At 39.6% G+C, this 21519-nt stretch overlaps 2 protein-coding genes and 1 long non-coding RNA gene across 3 annotated transcripts; 2 read left to right on the forward strand and 1 right to left on the reverse strand.

The window, feature by feature from the left end:
- Positions 1-312: 312 nt before the first annotated feature.
- Positions 313-4704, forward strand: LOC144075273 (keratin, type II cytoskeletal 8-like). Its single transcript, XM_077602144.1, has 9 exons — positions 313-885; positions 1803-2011; positions 2100-2160; positions 2249-2344; positions 2434-2598; positions 2987-3112; positions 3214-3434; positions 3518-3567; positions 3885-4704. The coding sequence occupies exons 1-9, from the start codon at positions 421-423 to the stop codon at positions 4097-4099; spliced, it is 1608 nt and encodes a 535-aa protein (XP_077458270.1). The 5' UTR covers positions 313-420; the 3' UTR covers positions 4100-4704.
- Positions 4705-5619: 915 nt separating this feature from the next.
- LOC144075307 (uncharacterized) lies at positions 5620-20322 on the forward strand. Its single transcript, XR_013300530.1, has 2 exons — positions 5620-5856; positions 20107-20322. It is a non-coding gene; the product is annotated as an uncharacterized LOC144075307 (long non-coding RNA).
- LOC144075301 (mitogen-activated protein kinase 14A) lies at positions 13563-20689 on the reverse strand. Its single transcript, XM_077602186.1, has 12 exons — positions 20460-20689; positions 18878-19007; positions 17763-17821; positions 17454-17565; positions 15878-15907; positions 15703-15750; positions 15470-15584; positions 15331-15402; positions 15014-15093; positions 14839-14917; positions 14003-14176; positions 13563-13870 (listed from the first exon to the last, which is right to left on the reverse strand). The coding sequence occupies exons 1-12, from the start codon at positions 20582-20584 to the stop codon at positions 13809-13811; spliced, it is 1086 nt and encodes a 361-aa protein (XP_077458312.1). The 5' UTR covers positions 20585-20689; the 3' UTR covers positions 13563-13808.
- Positions 20690-21519: the final 830 nt, after the last annotated feature.

Consider the following 21519-nt stretch of genomic DNA (forward strand, 5'->3'; position numbering starts at 1 on the left):
CGGTTTCATTTATAATGCAAAACTTGCCAAAAATTTCATCTTTGCCTGGCCAAAATTCATGATAACAGCAACAATTTTACCAAATCTGCATGATTTGCAAGTGTACTGTATACTTACAGTGTCTTCATCTTGTTAGGTGTGTCAGGGTGATTCATTTCACCACCAAATACAGTATTTTTATGAAAGCCCACCTTTCAGCAGGTGCGCCTTCTGCGTTCCATATGATTGGAGCATGGATGGGAGGTGCAGAAAAGGTGGAGCTAAAATGGACCTCCCTTGCTGTTGGATACCCATAAAAACCCATCGGGGACAGAGAGCAGGTACTTAGAGGGACTTGACTCACCTCTTAGTGGACTCCACAGCTCTGCCAAAACTCTCTCTATCTCTGCTCATCCTTTTCTGTGTTTTCTTTTCTTCAAAATGTCTACGCGAAGCTCAAACATTGTGAGGACAAGCTATGGGGTTGGTGGAAGCGGCAGCAGTATGGGAGGTGATTATGGTTTTGGTGGTGGTCGTACCGGTAGCAGGCGTGGATTCTCCTCACAATCTGCAGTTGTTTTTAGGTCAGCTCCAATAGCGTCCTCAAGTGTGTCTATGCTTAGGTCGGGCATGGGTGGTGGCGGTGGTGGTGGTGGTGCTGGCGGAAGTTATGGGTTTGCTGCTGGAGGTGGTGGAGGTTTTAGTATGAGTGGTGGAGGTTTTGGTATGGGTGGTGGTGGTGGAGGTTTTGGTCAGATGATAGCCCCCATCACAAATGTTCAAGTCAACCACAGCCTGCTCACCCCAATGGATATTAAGATCGATCCCAGCATCCAGGTGGTCCGTACCCAAGAGAAAGACCAGATAAAGGGTCTGAACAACCGCTTTGCCAGCTTCATTGAGAAGGTATGTGTCAATTTAAGGTTAGAGGTTCGATTTCAGACAAAATGTCTTTGTGCAAAACTGAAGCATAACCTTTTATTCTTTTCTCTATCGAATAGTTGATATAGTAGGTAAGAAATACGTAGCCATGGGAGTAATACATATCCTTCATGAAAATGCACAGTAGGTGCTGCAAAAAAGGCCAATTCTCATTTGATGTATCCATGACCATAGCTGGCCCTCTGCCATCTGTCTCTACAGTGAGATGCAGAAACACAATAGTGCTCATATCCAGTAACTGATTCCTCTAAACTCAAAGGTATCAGGTTAGCAATCATTAGGCTTGGAGCACTTCAGAATGATGCAGCACACCTGGTCTATGTGCAACCACTACAATTATCATTAAAATGAAGGTTGGAGCTGATGTGCATTTAAAATTTTGAATATATATCATGCAGCTAATATTTCACACATTGACTGGCTACATTATCATCAAGGCAAAATGTGGTCCGTTGCAGAATAATAATGTATATCTTTTAACATTGTATGTAATTATGAATGATCAGTAATGTAAAGGACATTTAAAAACATTTTGAAGGATGGGCAATGGCTAAAGCAAAGTGAACTAAGTTGTGGGAGGGGCTAAACAAGGCGTGGAAGCCAAAATGGAGGGATGGGCTTCAACCTCCCCCAGGCACCTTACTTCAGCTTTCATTTTATGTTCACTGCCCCAGGAGCAGAAGTTTAAACATGTTCGTTCAGATCATCATAAACTCATTAAATTGACACTGCATTTCAAATGTGGCAATGCCATGAGTGGAATTTTAAAGTCCAGTTAGCGACCATGCAATTACACAAAAGGCCCTTTTTGGGCGGTAGAGTGGTGTACATATTAAAAAAAAACACTGCTCAACTAAAACACAATCTGAAATTACTTTCAGGTGCGCTTCCTGGAGCAGCAGAACAAAATGCTGGAGACCAAATGGAGTCTTCTGCAAGAGCAGACCACCACCCGCTCTAATATTGACGCCATGTTCGAGGCCTACATTGCCAACCTGCGCAGACAGTTGGATGGGCTAGGCAACGAGAAGGTTAAACTGGAATCCGAGCTGAAGAACATGCAGGGCTTGGTAGAAGACTTCAAAAACAAGTGTGGCCCATTTATTAATCTCTTAAAGGGATTTCAGAGCCACAGTAGATTTTTTTTAACTAACTTATCTACGCTTGTAATTTTTCAGATATGAGGATGAAATCAACAAGCGTGCTGCAATGGAGAATGAATTTGTTCTCCTTAAGAAGGTAAATTATTTAAAAATGGAAACCCTGTGTATGTGCTGAAAATATTTAAGTATTAATTTTTCTCTATTGTCACCCCTTATTTTCATAGGATGTTGATGGTGCCTACATGAACAAACTTGAGCTTGAGGCGAAGGTCGATTCTCTTCAGGATGAGATCAACTTCCTCAGGGCTGTCTACGATGCTGTATGAAAAACAAAACTTTTTGGGCAGAAAATAGAACACCTACTTAGCTTCACAATTTTTAATGCCTGATATTTTTCTGTATATATCAGGAGCTTCGTGAGCTCCAGAGCCAGATCAAGGACACTTCGGTTATCGTGGAGATGGACAACAGCCGCCATCTGGACATGGACGCCATCATTGCAGAAGTGAAGGCCCAATACGAGGACATTGCCAACCAAAGTCGTCAAGGGACAGAAGAGTGGTACACTCAAAAGGTTGGTGATGAACGAAATAACAATGGCAGACCTCTGCTAAGATCAGCCAATAATTGCCCAACACTGCTAGACTCCTCTTAGTTGTTTATCTTTGTAAAATAAAAGATTCCTGCCATTTAGAGAGTGTCGGTCTTTTGGTGGCCATGAAACTGTTGAAAATTTGGGTCAATAACCTCTCACCCGAGCCTTTTAGGTGCCGGTAAGGCATTATTAGACAAACTGGCTACCAAGCAATTACAGAAAATCCTTAAGGTCTGTTCATGCCACAGCTACTGAGAAAATATGCATTATTTATAAGGGGTATCGGTAAAAACAAGCAAATTATAAGCAATACCGTGTCAATCATTATAGAATTCTTAACCAAAGCCTTCCACTCTCATCCCTCCAGTACAAAGACATGGAAGCCTCTGCTGGCCAATATGGAGATGACCTTCGCAACACTAAGAACGAGATCGCAGAACTCAACCGTATGATTAGCCGCCTCCAAAATGAGATCGACGCAGTCAAGGCACAGGTATACTGTTCAGTTTAAGTCCACCTCTGCATCTTGCCCTTTTTAAAAATATTTCAAACCCTGTTCTGAATACACGGTGTCTAACTTTGACACATTTACAGCGCGTCAACCTTGAGGCTCAGATCGCTGAGGCCGAGGAGCGAGGTGAGCTGGCAGTCAAGGACGCCAAGCTCCGGATCAGGGATTTGGAGGATGCCCTACAGAGAGCCAAGCAGGACATGGCCCGCCAGATTCGCGAATACCAGGAACTCATGAACCTCAAACTGACTCTTGACATTGAGATTGCCACCTACAGGAAACTGCTGGAAGGGGAGGAGGAAAGGTATTCAGCTTGGCAGCTTTGCACTTTTAAAATGCCTGTGATTGATGTGTAGCACCATACTTCAGTGTGGCATGTCTTTGCAGGATTGGCGGCGCAAGTGCAACTGTCCATATTCAGTCCTCCAGTGTCTCTGGTAAGTCCTAAAATAGGTAGTTTTTTGTTGTTGTTGTTTTTGTTTTCATTGAGCCGATATAAATATTGGTGAACTTCGAAAATGTTCTTTTTTTGTGCGCTTGTGTATTGAAAAAAGTGTTGAATAAATTTGACTAATTCGTTCTAAATAATAATTTGGGCCAAAATGTTATCTAGATTCAATTTCTTTTGTGACATAAAATGGTAAAATTGTGAGTAGCATTGGAGGTGATTTACAATTTGAATATAATGTATCTCTATCTTTTAATGCCAAGTTAAATTATTTTCATCTGATTTTTTTTTTATTGCTATCACTAGGTGGTGGTGGAGGAAGTGGAATGGGAATGGGAATTGGCGGAGGCATGGGCATGGGCGGAGGAATGAGCATGGGCGGAGGAATGGGCATCGGCGGAGGCATGGGCATGAGTGGTGGCTACGGCAGTATGAGCCGCATGAGCGTCGGTGGCGGCGGCAGCGGTGGCAGCACTACCATGATGACGTCAAGATCCACCACCCGCAGCTCTCGCCGTTGATCACAGTCCTCTTGGGCCCAATAGGTCCCTCCGAAAAAAGAATCTTAGCTTCCGCATACTAATCCCTTTACTGTTCTCTGTACTTCTCCGGTTCTTTGGTTTGAGCAGCACATGCAGTTAGAGTCAGAGGTTCCATCAAAGTCAAAGCACGGCAGAGCAATTGTGAGAGCGACCAAAAAAAGAGCAAACAAAATGAGTCAGTCCTCTTGTGTGCTCATGGCTGTCAATGAGTTGCTTGACATTATGTCCTGTAGACAAGCACACACTTGTAGTCACATGACTATGCAATGCAACTATTCAGCACACGCAAACATGTTAGGCACAGGAGGAAGTCCAGAAGTCTTATCACAGCAAAGAATTGTATTTCCTGGCCCTCTTTTCTACAGCCTTATGTCTCCTTAGCGTGTACCAAGCAGCCATACAGCATGCATCACTTTCACATATAATTACCGACATCTGTCTTTGTGAGCAAGAAAGAGTAAACTTGACACAATGTTTTCATTTTGGATCACTTCTGCTTTAATCTGAAAGAAAAAAAATACCATTTTGAAAGGTACAACCAAGTTGTCTCCACAAAGCCTGGAATAAAGCTCTGTCTAGCTGAATCACTCTTTGTTTGGCATTTTTAAACAATATTCACTGAGGTTTGTTACATGGTTCTGTAATATCTGTAATGGAATTGTAAGAATTTATATTTTTTTTAAGTTTGAAGCAATCCACCTGATTGTGTAGGGTGAATTTGCCTGAGTTTGGTGGGAGCAAAGCGTGGGATCAATTCCCGCAAACCTTGTGAGAATACACGGTGCGGAAGATGAATAAATAAATTTGAATCACTAACTAGCAGAAAACAAACTGTATATTAGGCAATAAAATAGAATTCTCCCAAATATCATGCAATAATGCCCACTGTAGAATCTAGTATAAGAAATGGCCATAAGCACATGGCACTACAGAAAAATTGATATGTGCATAATCTAAATCTTTGGAATACAGTATCGTTATTCAATAACAAAATTAAATTCAACACTTTAATTTCTCCCGCACTCAAAGAACCTATTTCCAATCATCGACCACTGGGAAATGTTATTCCATTTAGTTTTAAACATCAGTTCGCAAAATAAGGCTGTAACTATACGGGAATTGGGATTAAAAAAAATTGAATTGAACATTTAATATTGTTTTTTTCTGTCTTTTTAATTCACAAAGAAAATCAGGAAATATTGTTTTATTTTTCTAAATCTATTGACATTAAAAAAATAAAATGAGAGTAGTATGCATTATTTATCCGTCTAATTTTTAAATCGTTTTTTTAACATAATAAGTGGGGGGGAAATTTACTCGTTTTTTTTTTCATTTAAAAAAACAAAAAACTGCGTGATTTTTTTATTGTTTTTTTTTCCCTCTCATATGTCTCAACCTATTCGCTGCCATGTGTGTCAACCACCTGTTCTCCATGTCTCATTAACCCATAACTCTGTATTTAAGTCCCTTCTGTTTGATCATTACTAATTAATTTAATTACTTGTCACGTTGACTGTTAGGTGTGCGTCCAAGTCTTGCCCTTGTTTTTTTTTGGTGTATTCTCTAGCTTTTTGTTTCCCTTTGTAATTTTCGATTCCCTCTTTTAGTTTGCACTTTGTTTCATCCTCATATTAACTAAACATTTTTAAGTTACCACCAGCCTGCCTAGCCTCCCTGTTCCCTGCATTTAGGTCGAACCCCATCATTTCATGCCGACTCGCCCTCACTTTGAGACAGTAAGTGCATTTTAATTTTTAATGTAAATAAAAAAGTGAGAATGATCTAATTCAAAACAAAAACATCTGGGAAATAAAGGAAAACAGAGTCATCTTTATTTGTGTTGGAATAATGATTCAAACCTTTTAAATCATTATTAGTAATATTTAATTAAAAAAGGAAAAACATCTTTCAACAAACTCTGCGGCGAACTTGCAAGGAGATACAATGTGGCGTCGTCTTAGCCCCCAGTGCATTCTGAATTGCAGTAACTGAATCATTGTATTTAATCGCGACACTCGAAAAACATGGTTATGTAATCAGTACAATAACACCCTCGCTGGTTAGAAAAACAAGTGTGAGGAATGCTTTCAAGGTAAACAAAGCAAAGCCGTATTTTCGATTATCGCCATCTTCTGCTGGAGTCCCGTCAAAACAGTCCCGTTGTGTTCTGCCGAAAAGCGTGTGTGAAAACAATGTGTCCTCGAGCTGTGGGGCCTTGAGGAGACGATGTGGAGGAAAAGTGTCCATGGTTCATGACTTGATTTATAGCTTTACTACTTATTGAAAAATGCTTACAACACATATAGAATATTCCATAATAATTCTAACATTCCCTCCTTTTACTATATGTTTGTTATTCATTTTATGACAATTTCAAAATAACAGGGATATCACCGTTGGCTGTTTTAATTTTACCCGCTTAGGCTCTACTCGTTCGGCAGGTCTGAAAATCAGAAAATAAGATCATTTTCGTCCAATCCATCCTCGTAATTACCATGCTCCTGGAATTCACTGTTAGTGTCAGCACGTCACAGTAGGGGATATAATTCATGCAATTTGGAATTTGTAGGGGCAATCGCAGTGGTTATAAGTCGGCTTATCAAAGATCTTAAGCAGGGAATAATACAACACCCACACAATGTCAAAATCGTAGCAAAAAGGGCTACGGAAACTGCTCCAAACATATCCCGCCACCAGCGCTGCCAGACGGATTCACTGACTCCAGAATGCTTCTTCATATTGCGGTTGAGGGTCTGCAGGCCATCAATGGCGTCGGTGAGGGACCCCTCGGGTGACGTGTTGTTCGGTATGTAAGTGCAACACTCATCTCCGAACATTGCACACACGCCCCCTTTCTCCGCGAGCAGCATATCCACTGCTATGCGATTCTGGAACGTCATTAGGCTGGTGGCTGCTAGTTGTTCCTTTATCGCCACAAATCCCTGTTCAGTATAATTTCCAAGTTTTTGGACATTGTAATGCAGGTAATTTATCCAATCAACATTTTTGTTTGGAGTAATTAAAAGAAAAATATACTCCCAACCTGCTGCGATCTGATTAGCCAACTTATACTCATCCTCGTGGATGCCAATCGCATCAATGTATCACCCTCTCTCCATGCGACGCCGTCGCGAGGGGCCCGCCATCATACCGGATTTCTGTGCAGCCAATTGTATCTCCTCTACTGTAGATGGAAAAACAGACACTGGTAATAGCAGTGAGACCAAGGCCCAAAGTCCTGCTGTCATTTTGGCAGGAGTCGTATAATTTGTTTTGACCCCACCACCACCATAGGTCAGAACGTGGAATCAGGGGTGTAGTCTGTTTTAGGACGTGGGCACACCACGTCACATTTATCGCTCCCAGTGCCGGTCCGTGCCCTGTGAGGGCTAAGCAGGTAAAATGATTAAACGCGACATGTGTTGAAAAGTTAGGCTTGTCCTTTGCTGCCGTTGTAACTGGGTAGACATTATTCCATTTCATACATTTTGGGCTTACATCTTTTGTCAATATCAATTCTTTGAAAAACGATACAGTATGTACAGATATTACAGTCTGGCAAAATTCGATTCAATCCAAGATCAATATATGAGTACAGTTCAATGAGCCTTTATGCCACAATAATTGGTATAAATTATTGTAATAAATATTGGTATAATTCTAATTATAAATTATTTCCTCTTTTGTGTAACACTTCTAAACAGAACTTGTAGTATGAGACCTTTATATAACACTAAAAATTTTGCATTATCTCCTTTACACAATCAGGGGTAATTTGCGCGGGTACTACTCTTAAGAGAGGTCGGCCCCCCCATACATGTTATACAGGTTTGATACAGGTTTGATTTATAATAGCTGCATTTTCCATCAACAATAACCAATTATTTCTTACCGCCTCCCGTTTGGGAACTCCCCGTTGCAGAAATGAATTCTCTGGTCATCTCAGATTTTAATTTTACTATGGCGGATCCGGGTGTTTCCATCTCCGACGACCTTCTTACCCATGGACTTAGGAAAAACGTCAGACAAAGATTCACAAGTTAATTTGTCAGTCTGAATTATGATTTGTAATGCCCCACCGTATGGGTTAATTTTATCGAAGGCCTGATGTTTTTTTTTTTTTTCGCACACGTGTGTCATCCAAGCTTGCCAATCTAGACCAGTTTCTGCAACAAGGTTTCCCCAATCTGTTTTAGGACTGTTATGTACCACACCTATTCCATGTGTATCCTTTGAAATGGATACGTAGCTTTTGTAGCTTGACATAAGGGGGAATCGTCCGTGTTTTTGCCATATATCTGCATATAGATTGAATATATAACCTCCCCCTTTTTTGAGGCATGAAATTTACCATGACTCAAAATGGCAGCCCTCCCAGATAAGTCTTTTGTTTTTGTTTAGTCCCCCAGGTTCCCAAAATTCCCCATTGCAGAAATCAAAAAATTTCATTTGGCGAAATTCTTTTCTTTTTGTTTCTGTCCTACTCTGCCACCGCCGTCCTCGAAAGGCTTATCAGCGATTTCAGAAATATTCCACCTTGATATTAGAATATTGATATATCTTGGTGGCTAGCCAATTGAAACACAAAAGACAGACACTCATCCACGCTGGCACTCATAATCAAGGAATTTGCTTTGAGTGCTCCCCCAATCATCCACAATTTTGGTTTGTTGGAGTAAAACTGGAGTACCCAGAGAAAACCTACGAATTCTTGAGGACACCAGGAATACTCCACACTCCGGAAGGTCTGGATCCACTCCGCATTAGTAGATCCTCGAACCGCAAGATTGCTGCCTGAAGAAACTAGATAATTAATGTATTAGTTTCACATGCCACATATCTAAAAATAGAAATTTGTTCAATTGCCACCGCCCCTTATCCCAGTCAGTTAGCATGTGGACTGCCCTGCGAGTGGCTGTGATTAACCATCTATTCGCCAATAATGTAATAACGGAAAAGTTGTGACACATTGAAACACACACACACCCCCTTTTTGTATTTTAACCGTTTGTAAAAACTTTATCTCACCCCCTTTCAATGTTATCGAATTTTGCCCATTCTAGTCAACCCATCTACTCAAAGCATTTCTCCAAGGTTGATATTTTATAATTTGGAGATGTTATTTTTAAAACATAGACATTATTTCATCACTCGTTTCACACTATGAAAGGCCCTACCTGAATTTAGATTTTTTTGTTTGTTTGTAGATATTCCCCTTTATCTAAGCTTGTTATTGCCCATCGTTATCACCGTAACATTCAGTTGTATTAACCCCATAATTGCAATGCAGTAAGTTTTGGCTAAATTCTTAATGTGTATGCCTCTAAAGCAATAGACAGTAATAACGTCCCAATAGTCATCAATTTGACCTACCAAAGCATACGCCCCCTTCAGGTCAAACAAGGAAAGTCTTTTGTGCACCTAAAGACGCTCCATGTTTCTTCTAGGGAAACTATGCCTATCCTTAACCAATTATCTTATCTACCCCAGCCAGGTTCAATTTACCTAACAATTTGGACGAATGCCATGAAATTTCTCATTTCCGCATTGTTAATTTCATGTCTGATTTCTTTAACAACCAAATAACTCTTAATACCTAAGACATAAATTGCAAATCACCCCATACTATGTTTACTTAAGATAAGAGCCATTTCTTATAGCTCCCTGTTACCACAAGAAAAATCTACAATAATTAAATTAGTGAAATCCACCTTTTACTAGGCATTTCCTAATTACAATTTTCAATGCTTAATAAAGGACCCACAAATTGTAACCAATATGCCATAATATTGTAAAAAAATCCATTCATTTTTCTTTAACCAGCCACCCATTCAAAAACAGTAATAATATCGTTTTATCCTCCAAAACTAGCTCTCTTCAATTAAGAGCCCTTTGAACTTCACAAAAAATAAAATAAAATAATAATAATAGTATTATTCCCAATTCCAAAGCTTTCCCCAAATCAATCTTTGCCAAACAGATTTTCTATCACCTCGAAAGACATTTCTGATTAAATCCCAAAAATAAATGCGAAGATAATCGCGGAACTCTGCATCCCTTGCAGACCATGTTTTGTTCTTATTCTGAAATGTTTAAACGGAAGCGCGCCCTTACCCGCTGACTGTGACCTTCACGCTCGCTGCAGAAGCAGCAGCCTTATCTTTTGTTTACAAATTCCAAAGTGCTCTCTTTTCTTTGTGTCCCCCTCCTGTGCCTCCTGTGAGCAATTATTTTTTTAGAGAAGACTAAATTACAATATGCTGCAAGCACAACTATATCATAGCAAAACCCATTTCTGCCCTCAAGTTTGCTTCAGCACCCCCAAGGCCAATTATTGTAATATTCAGCCGCACCAAAACAGAGCGCTCCCCCCGCAATCAAAGCATTATTCGGCAAGTTTAGAGTCTGACCAAAACGCAGGTTTGGCAACCCCGCTAAACATTTAATTTGCTGTTTTGTATTTCTGTTAACCAAAATATTAGAATAATGATTCAAACCTTTTAAATCATTATTAGTAGTCGTCAACCGACTAGAATCCAGCCGCTGCCGAGAAATATTCCAGCCTGGGAAAGGGATTTCTTTTGCCGTGCACGGTCACTCCAGATATTGAACAGCAGCGTCTGGACTCCTTATCGGTTTGTTGACCCCGGCTCCTCGAAGGACCAAAATATTCCCGCTAGCAGACGGGAACGAAACCAGGATAAGCCACAATAAGCCATTTCATTTCATTAAATTGACAGTATATTTAGGTACTATTAACAAGTATGCCTAGCAGCATCACACAAAAATGTTAATTGCATCCCATTCACGAACAGTGTGATTTCAGGTTTAATTGTATCAAGTGCCAATATCTCCGCTAAATTTAGTTCCACTTCCCTCTGCTCAAATCCATTTCTCGTTTTGAGCAGGCCCCCCCGACTAGTCATGCCGATTTGTCTTCACTTTTAGAGGCCCTGTTATTTGGGCAATCGCGGGATATATGTAATATATATAAGTATAATTTGAATGAGAATGCAACACATTTGAATGAGCATGCAACACATTTTTTAGCTGCTCCTGATAAATGCTGCCCACCGCGTGGTCTTCAGCGAGGCCGCTGTTGGCCTTAAAACAAGCCGTCATCCTTATTTGATATTCTGCAAAAGGCTCACCATCCCTCTGTTTAGCTCTGCTGATCACGGTATAATTAACTTTTGTTTTAAACTTCCCCGTAACCCGATCAATCAGTTCATGCACTCTCAAATTCAAATTACCACCGTCATGACACAACGGGCCACCATCAGCTTATGGATTCGAACATCCAAATTTATTAGGAGCCTGCTCCTTGCCCACATTAGTATTAGCAACTTCGATCATGGGATATTGTTCAATAAACACATCACTCATTGGCGGCGCCCCAGGCTGGGGAGATAGCGTTTTCTCCCCATGTCCCCCACGGGCCCTCCCGACCTGGTCATATTTGTCGGAGGGGGCCCTCCTTTTTAACAACAACATATTTCTTCCCCACCGGGCAAGTCTCCCCGTCCTCTTTTCTGTGGAATAACACAGCCTCTGTGTTTCCAGTCCCAACGTTATCAACTGATTTAACCCATGTATCATAAACCAATAATAGGTATCATTATATCCCTCCTGCTCCATTTTGTTAAGATTTCCCCCATGCTTAGCAGTATCAATATCTTATGCATATTAAGCTGGCCAGCAAATCCATATTTATTTATCCATAAGTTTAGGTGTTTAACCCTTGTAGCGCTTTGATTTTCAACAATCCAATCTGTTTCCACTACCCATTTTTGGAGTGGATCCGTGTGCCCCCGTAGTACCTTTTTTTCTTTAACAACTACGCACACACAACCAATGTCGACCACCACATTTTTATAGACCCCACCGTGTCTACCTGCTAGTGACTAGTATCCGCAGGGTTTTAAAATCGCCATCCCCAGGATGCGAGCCTTACTTCTCAAAATAAGGCCTTCGCGTGTGATGCCCTTCACGCACTCGGAACCCGTCAACAATATGCAGCCATCACACGCGGACTCGGCAGAAATGTCGAAAGATGCTTACCAAGAGGATAGTCGTCAACCGATTAGAAAACAGGCGCTGCTGAGAAATAGTCCAGCCTGGAAAAGGGATTCTCGCCGTGCACGGTCACTCCAGATATTAAACCGCAGCGTCTGGATTCCCTATCGGTGTGTTGACCCCGGCTACTCGAAGGACCAAATGTTGGAATAATGATTCAAACCTTTTAAATCATTATTAGTAATATTTAATTAAAAAAGGAAAAACATCTTTCAACAAACTCTGCGGCGAACTTGCAAGGAGATACAATGTGGCGTCGTCTTAGCCCCCAGTGCATTCTGAATTGCAGTAACTGAATCATTGTATTTAATCGCGACACTCGAAAAACATGGTTATGTAATCAGTACAATAACACCCTCGCTGGTTAGAAAAACAAGTGTGAGGAATGCTTTCAAGGTAAACAAAGCAAAGCCGTATTTTCGATTATCGCCATCTTCTGCTGGAGTCCCGTCAAAACAGTCCCGTTGTGTTCTGCCGAAAAGCGTGTGTGAAAACAATGTGTCCTCGAGCTGTGGGGCCTTGAGGAGACGATGTGGAGGAAAAGTGTCCATGGTTCATGACTTGATTTATAGCTTTACTACTTATTGAAAAATGCTTACAACACATATAGAATATTCCATAATAATTCTAACAATTTGGATTTTAGCACAAAACATGAAGTTGACACACATGATTTACTTTGGCGGGCCACACAAAGTGAAGTTGCCAGCTGGATCCAGGCCCTGGGCTGCCACTTTGACACCTGGGTCTGATACATATTTACTGGGAAACAATCTTAGTCATTTTAAAAATAATTCCTCATCCGGTGTTGTTTTAACTGACAAGTCAGATCAAGTAAAACCCCACAAATTCATAAAAGAACAAAGTGGATTAAAATTGGGTTTAGCAACTTGACAGACTGATAATCCTTGTTGATGTGTAAATGAGTATTTGTCACACATGACTGCAGGAACAGATCTGCCTTTTGTCTCTTTGAACGTTCTCGTACAGTAATTGCATTTGCAGCAGATGCTAGTCAGATTCTGTCAGATAGTGTCTCTGTCTTCAATTGATAGCCTTTGAATAAGCAAACCCGAGGTGCAACCATGCCAAATCTGAGGCCATTTTGTGCTTTATCCGAGAAAGTGTCTCACTGACACCTACTGGTTGCAAACTGTTTATCAGTAGTTATGGTTATTGTTTCAATGCTGCCATCTAGCGGTCAAAATTTTAACTCCATGTGCACGGGTACTTTGACATCAAATATATCGCTTCACTGTCTCATATATGTACGCCACCAAATATTGGAGAAAAAAAACCAAATGAATGGTATATCTTGGGACATAAGGACAAACAGACGGACTTATGGATGGACAGACGAAGGGCCTCAGGATCAGATATTGATATTGATTCACCATGAAAGTTAAAAATTGACTTAGTAGTTTGTTTGATTTTTTTAAAACATAATATATACAATATACATTTTTTTTCCTATAACACCAAATATATATCGTAGTCCATCACACACATTAAAAAATACACTGGGGTAATAAGTCTGAAAGTGAAACATTATACATGTAACAAACTACAGAATATCATAAATTGGCCATCGATCGTGGCTGAAAGCGTCATCCTATATGGCGGTCTTACTGGGGTCGTCAGGGTCAAAAGTCATGATCTCCATGTGGATGAGACCTGAGAACATGGGGGGGGGGGGGGGGGGGGTTAATGTTTCATCCTTGTTACATAAAAGTACTGTAGTATAAAACCCTCAATACAGTCTTATTCATAATTTGAAAAAAGGCTTTCCTAAGCAGTTTGACTTACTCTTCCATTCCCCGATGGCGAGCTCTAGGTTCTCAAAAGAGTCATCATAGGGCCGAGAATCTGGTTCGCTCTCCGGATCATGGTATTCTGCCATGAAGGGGTGTGACAGTCCCTGCTTGGCTGTCAGTCTTTTGTCCGGATCCAACAGTAACATGCCCTCCAGTAGTGACACAGCTGCCGACGTCAAGATGTAAACATACTTGAAAATGATCAACTATTTATGATGTAAACAAGGGTTAGTGATTTATTCATCACACTGTACTTGAATGAATGCACCAACATATACTGTAGTTGTAAAAATGTAGTGCTGTAGTTGAAAGTAGTAGTGCATTTGCTATTGCCTCATGACCATAAAGCAAAGCCATTAAAATACATTTCCTTTTTTCTTTTAGCCAAAACATTAACAATTGAATCTCATCTCATTTTCTGAACCGCTTTATCCTCATTAGGGTCATGGGGGGTGCTGGAGCCAATCCCAGCTGTCTCCAGGCCAGAGGCGGGGGACACCCTGAATCGGTGGCCAGCCAATAGCAGGGCACAAGGACACGGACAACCACGCACACTCACACCCCATACCAAGGGGCAATTTAGAGTGTCCAATCCGCCAACATGCATGTTTTTGGAATGTGGGAGGAAACCGGAAAACCCAGAGGAAACCCACGCAGAACATGCAAACTCCACACAGGTGGGACGTGACATGGATTTGAACCCAGGACCCCAGAGCTGTGAGGCCGACGCGATAACCACTCGCTCCACCGGGCCGCCACAATGGAACGGATGAAATAAAATAGTCAAAAAATCATTATATTGAGTTTGAACCGTGCATATTAACCAACCGTTTTCTTCCATGGACGGAAAAGCATGTTTGAAGTTCTTCTTTGCTTGGGCAGGGAGACCTTGAACATATGACTGTGCCTGGCAATCAAGTCCCATTTTGTCAAGTCGTTGGAATATTAGGTACAAAAATATGGACTCTGGCAATTACATATAGGACACATATAGGAAACTCACATCTTTACTTTGCATTTTTTGCATCAAAGAAGAGTCTGGCGTCCCAGTCAGGCGGAGGATCATTTTTAGTTGATCCATACCTGAGCATGTTGGTTAAAGAAACTCTGAGTGCTGAGGCAAAGGTGGTAAAACTAATTTGAGGGTGTTCATGTTATTAGATAAAATGAATGCATATCATTACTATCATTGCGAGTAATGCATATTGATTCAGACCCTCTTGTCCTACATCCAAGGAAATAATACAACATGAGAACTATAGGACAATAACCATATGGTTCACGTGCGGGATTCCTGTAAAGGAGACTCCATGAGGATACTGTCGTGTCCAGGAAAGAGAACCTGGCCAGTGATCATCTCGGCCAGGATACAGCCAGCTGACCAGACATCCACTGTAATGTGAAGAGAAATTTTGCTGCTATGATTTTGGTAGTAACACTTGTGCTTTCCCAACTCTACCTGTCTGACTGTAATGCATCCAATTGAATATGACCTCTGGAGCTCGATACCAGCGGGTCACAACATAGCCAGTCATCTCACTCTCTGTATGCCTCGCAAGGCCAAAGTCCAATATCTAATGAGAGGATGAGATGAAAAATATTTGCCATGAAAGGCTTGACCAAAATAGAAAAAAAAATCATTCTCATCATGTGGTTGCCTCTTCAGATTTCATTAATTTCACCCAATTATACCTTTAATTCACATTCCTCATTCACAGCAAGGTTGCCAGGTTTGAGGTCCTACAAACAGAATCAATATTACATGAATACCAGCATAGATGAACTACTGTTAGTGCAATGTTGAGTTGATCTGCTTACATATTTATGTCTAAAGAGTGAGCCCGTGGTTTTTATGGAGATTACATACCCGGTGGATGATGCCAGCAGAATGAATGTACTGAAAAAATGAGAACACGAATAAAACTCACTTGAGATTCGGACCAAATAATCACAGGGAGTTGTGCAATAATTCTCTGTAAATCCATGTTACATATGGCATTTAGGTTTTCCTATTCGGTCCATTTTTTGTGTAGGAGTAAACCAAAAATCAGGTCTAGTTGGTATGTTTTTTCTACTTGGTGTCTAAGTACAGTGGTACCTCGAGATATGAGCTTAATTCGTTCCGGGACTGAGCTCGTATGTCGATATTCTCGTAACTCGAACAAACGTTTCCCATTGAAATGAACTAAAAACAAATTAATTTGTTCCAACCCTCTGAAAAAACACTAAAAACAGCATATTAGATTGGAAAAAATGTTGTATTTCTTCTATTTCGCCATCTATTAACAAAGTAACACATAACTAGTGGTTTTATGTGTTTAATAGAACTAAAATTAGACGGATTTCGCGGAGGGTAGAGAGAGAGAGGGACAGAGAGAAGAGGGCTGGGGGGACTTTTTCCACGGCAACGCACTCGTAACAGAACAAACAAATTTAAATTAACTTGGATTAATATATACAGACACACTCAAACATATGTTTAATGTAAATTTAAACAAAACTGAATTCTAATTCTGATTTTTTTTAAATTTGTTTTATCTTTGATCTCCGGGTTGACTCAACCCAGACTTTCAGCAGTTTTTAAAAGGAACGCATCAAGGATTCCTTGTTTTTGCCTTCCCTTCAAAATATTTCGAAAATAACGCTCACAAATGTCCTTACAATACGATAACGCGCGACCACTAGCCAGCTTGTCATGGTGCCTCTTTTCTACAAAATCAGAAAACTCTTGCCACTTCGCTAGCATGTCTTTGATATCCTTTGTAGCCAGGCGGCCCCCCTCTTCCACCTACTCCTCGCTACTGAGTTCCCACAACACCTCCAAATGTTCACTCTCCTGGAGCTCGATTAAATCCTGTGTCATCAGTTTTTCGTGGTGCTCGGCAGTTAGGTCATTCACATCTGCCTCGTTAACCTCCAGCCCCAAGGAATTTCCAAGTGACACGATATCATCCATGACGACGAGCAAGCTTTGTGACACGTACTCCACTCTCATATTTTTCAATTATTTCACGCTTAATATTGATTGTCAACGTTCGCCTTTTCTTTGCACAACTCTTCATTCCACCTGTTTGCTTTGGATCCATTGTTGATCACTTTGTATTATGCATTGACTAACGGGGGAAAAACACGGGAAAATGGAATGCTCCGCCCAGTGCTCGTAGATATATTTTATACACAAAGAGATGAGGCAAAAAAGACAGTACGCTACAATGATAAACAGCCTCTCATGTCTTGGCTACCTGGCTTTCTCGCATCTCGAATTTTTTCTCGTATCTAGAGATAATTATTTGCTCTAAATTTTACTCGTATCTCAAAATGCTCATATGTCGAGGTGCTCGTATGTCGAGGTACCACTATACTGAATATCAATCATCCCTAAACCTCTAACTTTTGGGGAATATATAAACACAGAGTTAGACTAATACCTAATATACTAATACCTTAAGTCCTCTTAGAAGCTGGTAGAATAGGTATGTGGTGATACGATCAGTTAATCTCCGCTTCTTCATGATGTGGCCCAGATCTTGTGCTACAAAGGGCATCACCATATAACTAGAGGTTGGTGAAAAGAAAAGGAAAAGCAGTGATGACCGAGCCACCACGCACGATAAGCAACAGAACATGCCAACCAAAACAGACATGTGCAAGCTTGCTCTTAACATTCATGCTTAAACCTCCTTTGTACATGCTCTCTCAAAGGTTCTCGACAAGCTAAGGCAAATAACAAAATATTGTGGTCGCTCACTGACAAAGTTTGGAATTTCTCCACGGAGGAATCCGGTGTGAAGACATCAAGGAGGCATATCACCTTTAGCAAAAAAGCATGAATACGAATTAGGTTAGGTAGAGGCTTTTACGTAGTCACACAACAATTAGTGACTAACATAAATACATATCAAAAGATACCCAACATTGAAACTACAAAACCATCTTAATGCACATGTCACTTCAAATCTTTCGATATCTCCAAAATGCCATTTTAGCCGAATTGTGTCAAACCGTCGCTTTTACGCACATGTTTTAAAAATTATTTCATCCCATACTTCTGCAATGCATATTTTGTCTCTCTCTGCGTTTTATTTTTTATTTTTTCATGGAACACTAACTCCTTAAAAAACTTTTTTAATGTGGAATAATTGAATTATTGGGATTTTTTCAAAACAAAAGCCTAATGGCAAACTGAGTAATCCCACTTATAGGTTTCTCAACTTATGGAATCATAGCTACTCAAACAAAATGCATTGTGAACATGAGCTCAAAGAAGAACAGAAAAAGTTAAGGATATGTTTTTGTTATATAGTGTTTTTGGAAACAGCACTATACTGATTCCAAAACCCATTCAGTCACCCATTTGGCCAATAAATCAATACTTCTAGAAGAAAAAGTATCCTTTTTCCCGAGCAAAGCATTGAATGCAGTCAAGCATTTGTGTCTTGAATTTAAATTTTCATTGTGTGTATATCTAAACTGCTTCCATTCCATGTAACTTAATGCATTTCTTTGGATTTTTCCAAGGACAATAATAATGTAATCTCTTCCTGGATTAGCCGCAAAATTAAACAGCTATATACCCTGCATGTACAGGAAGCCTGTTTTCCCCAAAAGAAACACTGAGTGGGCCATGTGGGTTTTAACAACAAACACTCCCAGCTTTGCCTAAAGCTCGACACAGAAAGTAGGCTGTGATTGAACCAAAAAAGTTTGCTTGTCCTCAAAATTAACTTTGCTTGAATGAGACAAACAAAGTAAATTGTAGTAGTTTGGAGCACACACGAACCTATAGCTCCTCATCAAGCCTTGATTACTATATCTGCACTCTAGACTTTACAGTTGAATAAATGACTGCAATCAAAAAAAGTCATACATTTTCATGCATGTTGTGGCGAAGGAGCCTGAGTTCCCGATAAGCTCGTTTGGCGTGGATGAGAGATTGGAAAGGACGATACAGCTTCTTAATAGCCACCTTCTCCTTGCTTCTCTGGTCTAGGGCAGAGCTACAAAGTATACATGAAAGAAATTGCATTAGCGACTCTTATAACCATTACATCTTTTAATATTGACCTATTGACAATTGTTGTTGACAGAAGTTCACCACATCCATGGCGTGACCGGACGTTTGGTCGCCGGACTTTTGGTCGCCGGACTTTTGGTCCGCGGACGTTTGGTCGCGGACGTTTGGTCGTCCGGACCCAAACAACCGGCGACCAAACGTCCGGCGACCAAAAGTCCGGCAACGAAACAAGGTAAAACAACATGGTCTATGCATCAATAAAAGCCAACAAAGGCCCTGAGCAGTTTCACTGAGCGGACGTGTGAGTGTATTAGAGTTTGTATGTACATGAGTTATCCCCTTAGGAAGGGACGTCAGTCAGGGTCTTAACAAGTTCTCCAACAAAACACAATAAAAGTACGGGAAATTTGGAGCTTTTCTTTAGCCTAATAATTTATAGGGCATTATGTATGACTAAATAATAATTCAGTTTGTATTTAGGGAATTTGAGCAACAATTTTAAATGGTAATTATCAATAACCTTCCGGGTGACCAAACGTCCGGCGACCAAACGGCCGAGTACCCATCCATGGTTACACAGGACGGGAAATAAACAGCTGGGTGTCTGAATCGGAATACACATTGCGTGCATCCATTCGCTATCCAAGCTGACAGGGAGAAGGGGCCCATTTTGGACTGGTCACAAGTCGATTGCATGGTACTTATTAACTAAAGAAACATTTCCATTCACAAGTATTGCATTTAAGAGTTTATAAATGATGAAAAAGAAAGGGGTAACAAAGTGCTGGAATAGCATGGAGCACAATTGTACACAATTGCAAAGTAGAAGCACAATTATAAACTCATTGTGAAATGAACAGGTAAAGACAGATGTACTATTGTGCATGGAAGTTTAGCTCTTAAGTGGGGAATATTGTTGGCGTGATGCAAGGTTGTTAGTCAGTGGTTTATCATTTGATAAAAGGTAATCATGTGGGCTAAGTGCTTTTCTGCTTGTGCAGAAGACTCTTGCATTTAAGCGGACCTGCATTGACTTGCTGACTAGCCTAAGGCACACAATAGTACTTCTGTTTTGTTTGCAGATGGCAGATAACTGCGGGTGCAACAGTCCGAGGAGTGGAATGCACACTTGAGGCATGTGAAGACTCCTCCGACAATAGTCTCACTTGAAGAACATCTAATGAGGATCATTGGCAAATAAGAAACAGCGGGACGAATTGAAATCTCTTCGATGGGTGTCATGCCAGACACATGTAAAATCTTGAACAGAATACAGTAGCTCCTTCTCATAAACCATATCATTTGAGTTTCAATTCTATCATCATGACAAGTTTTGACAATTGTATGTCATTATTTTCATTTTCAACAACCTTGGGACAAAGTAAATGGACATGGCCCTGGCATATGGCTGGCCTGTTCTCAAATTTAGACTCACCAGACAGTTCCATAGGCACCGGTGCCAACTGCGCGCAGCGCCGTGTATCTTTGAGGGACTTCCCACGTCGTCTTCTGGATCTCCAATTTTTGGAAACCCGGTGAGGCGGTCGACAGGGTGTCCATAATGCCAGTGTCCACTATACGTAGCCTAGTGAGCACACAAAATGAGAGTCTATCCGTGCAACCTGTCAGGTGAGACACTAGCAAAGGTTGCAAGGAGTGAAGCCAAGCTTGCTTGCCTAGCCCCTGTCCAAACCGCGCCCCCCAGGTGACACATAAAGACGCATGCATACAACCACACGTGCACTTCTACATATCTTATATATATATATATATATATATATATATATATATATATATATATATATATATATACACATATATATATACTTATATATATATATATATATATATATATATATATATATATATATATACATATACATATATATGTATATGTATATATATATGTATATATATATATATATATATATATATAAGTATATATATGTGTATATATATATGTATGTGTGTATATATATATGTATGTATATGTATGTATATATATATATATATATATATATATGTATATATACATACACATATATATATATGTATATATACATACACATATATATATATGTGTATGTGTGTATATATATACGTATATATACACATATATATATATGTATATAGTATGTGTATATATGTGTGTATATATACATATATATATATATATATATATATATATATATATATATATATATATATATATATATATATATATATATATATATATATATATATATATATATATATATATATATATATATATATATATATATATATATATATATATATATATATATATATATATATATATATATATATATATATATATATATATATATATATATATATATATATATATATATATATATATATATATATATATATATATATATATATATATATATATATATATATATATATATATATATATATATACATATATATATACACACATACATATATATATATATATATATATATATATA

The sequence above is a fragment of the Stigmatopora argus genome, chromosome 1, assembly GCF_051989625.1.
Source record: "Stigmatopora argus isolate UIUO_Sarg chromosome 1, RoL_Sarg_1.0, whole genome shotgun sequence".
In the NCBI taxonomy this organism is placed as follows: domain Eukaryota; kingdom Metazoa; phylum Chordata; class Actinopteri; order Syngnathiformes; family Syngnathidae; genus Stigmatopora; species Stigmatopora argus.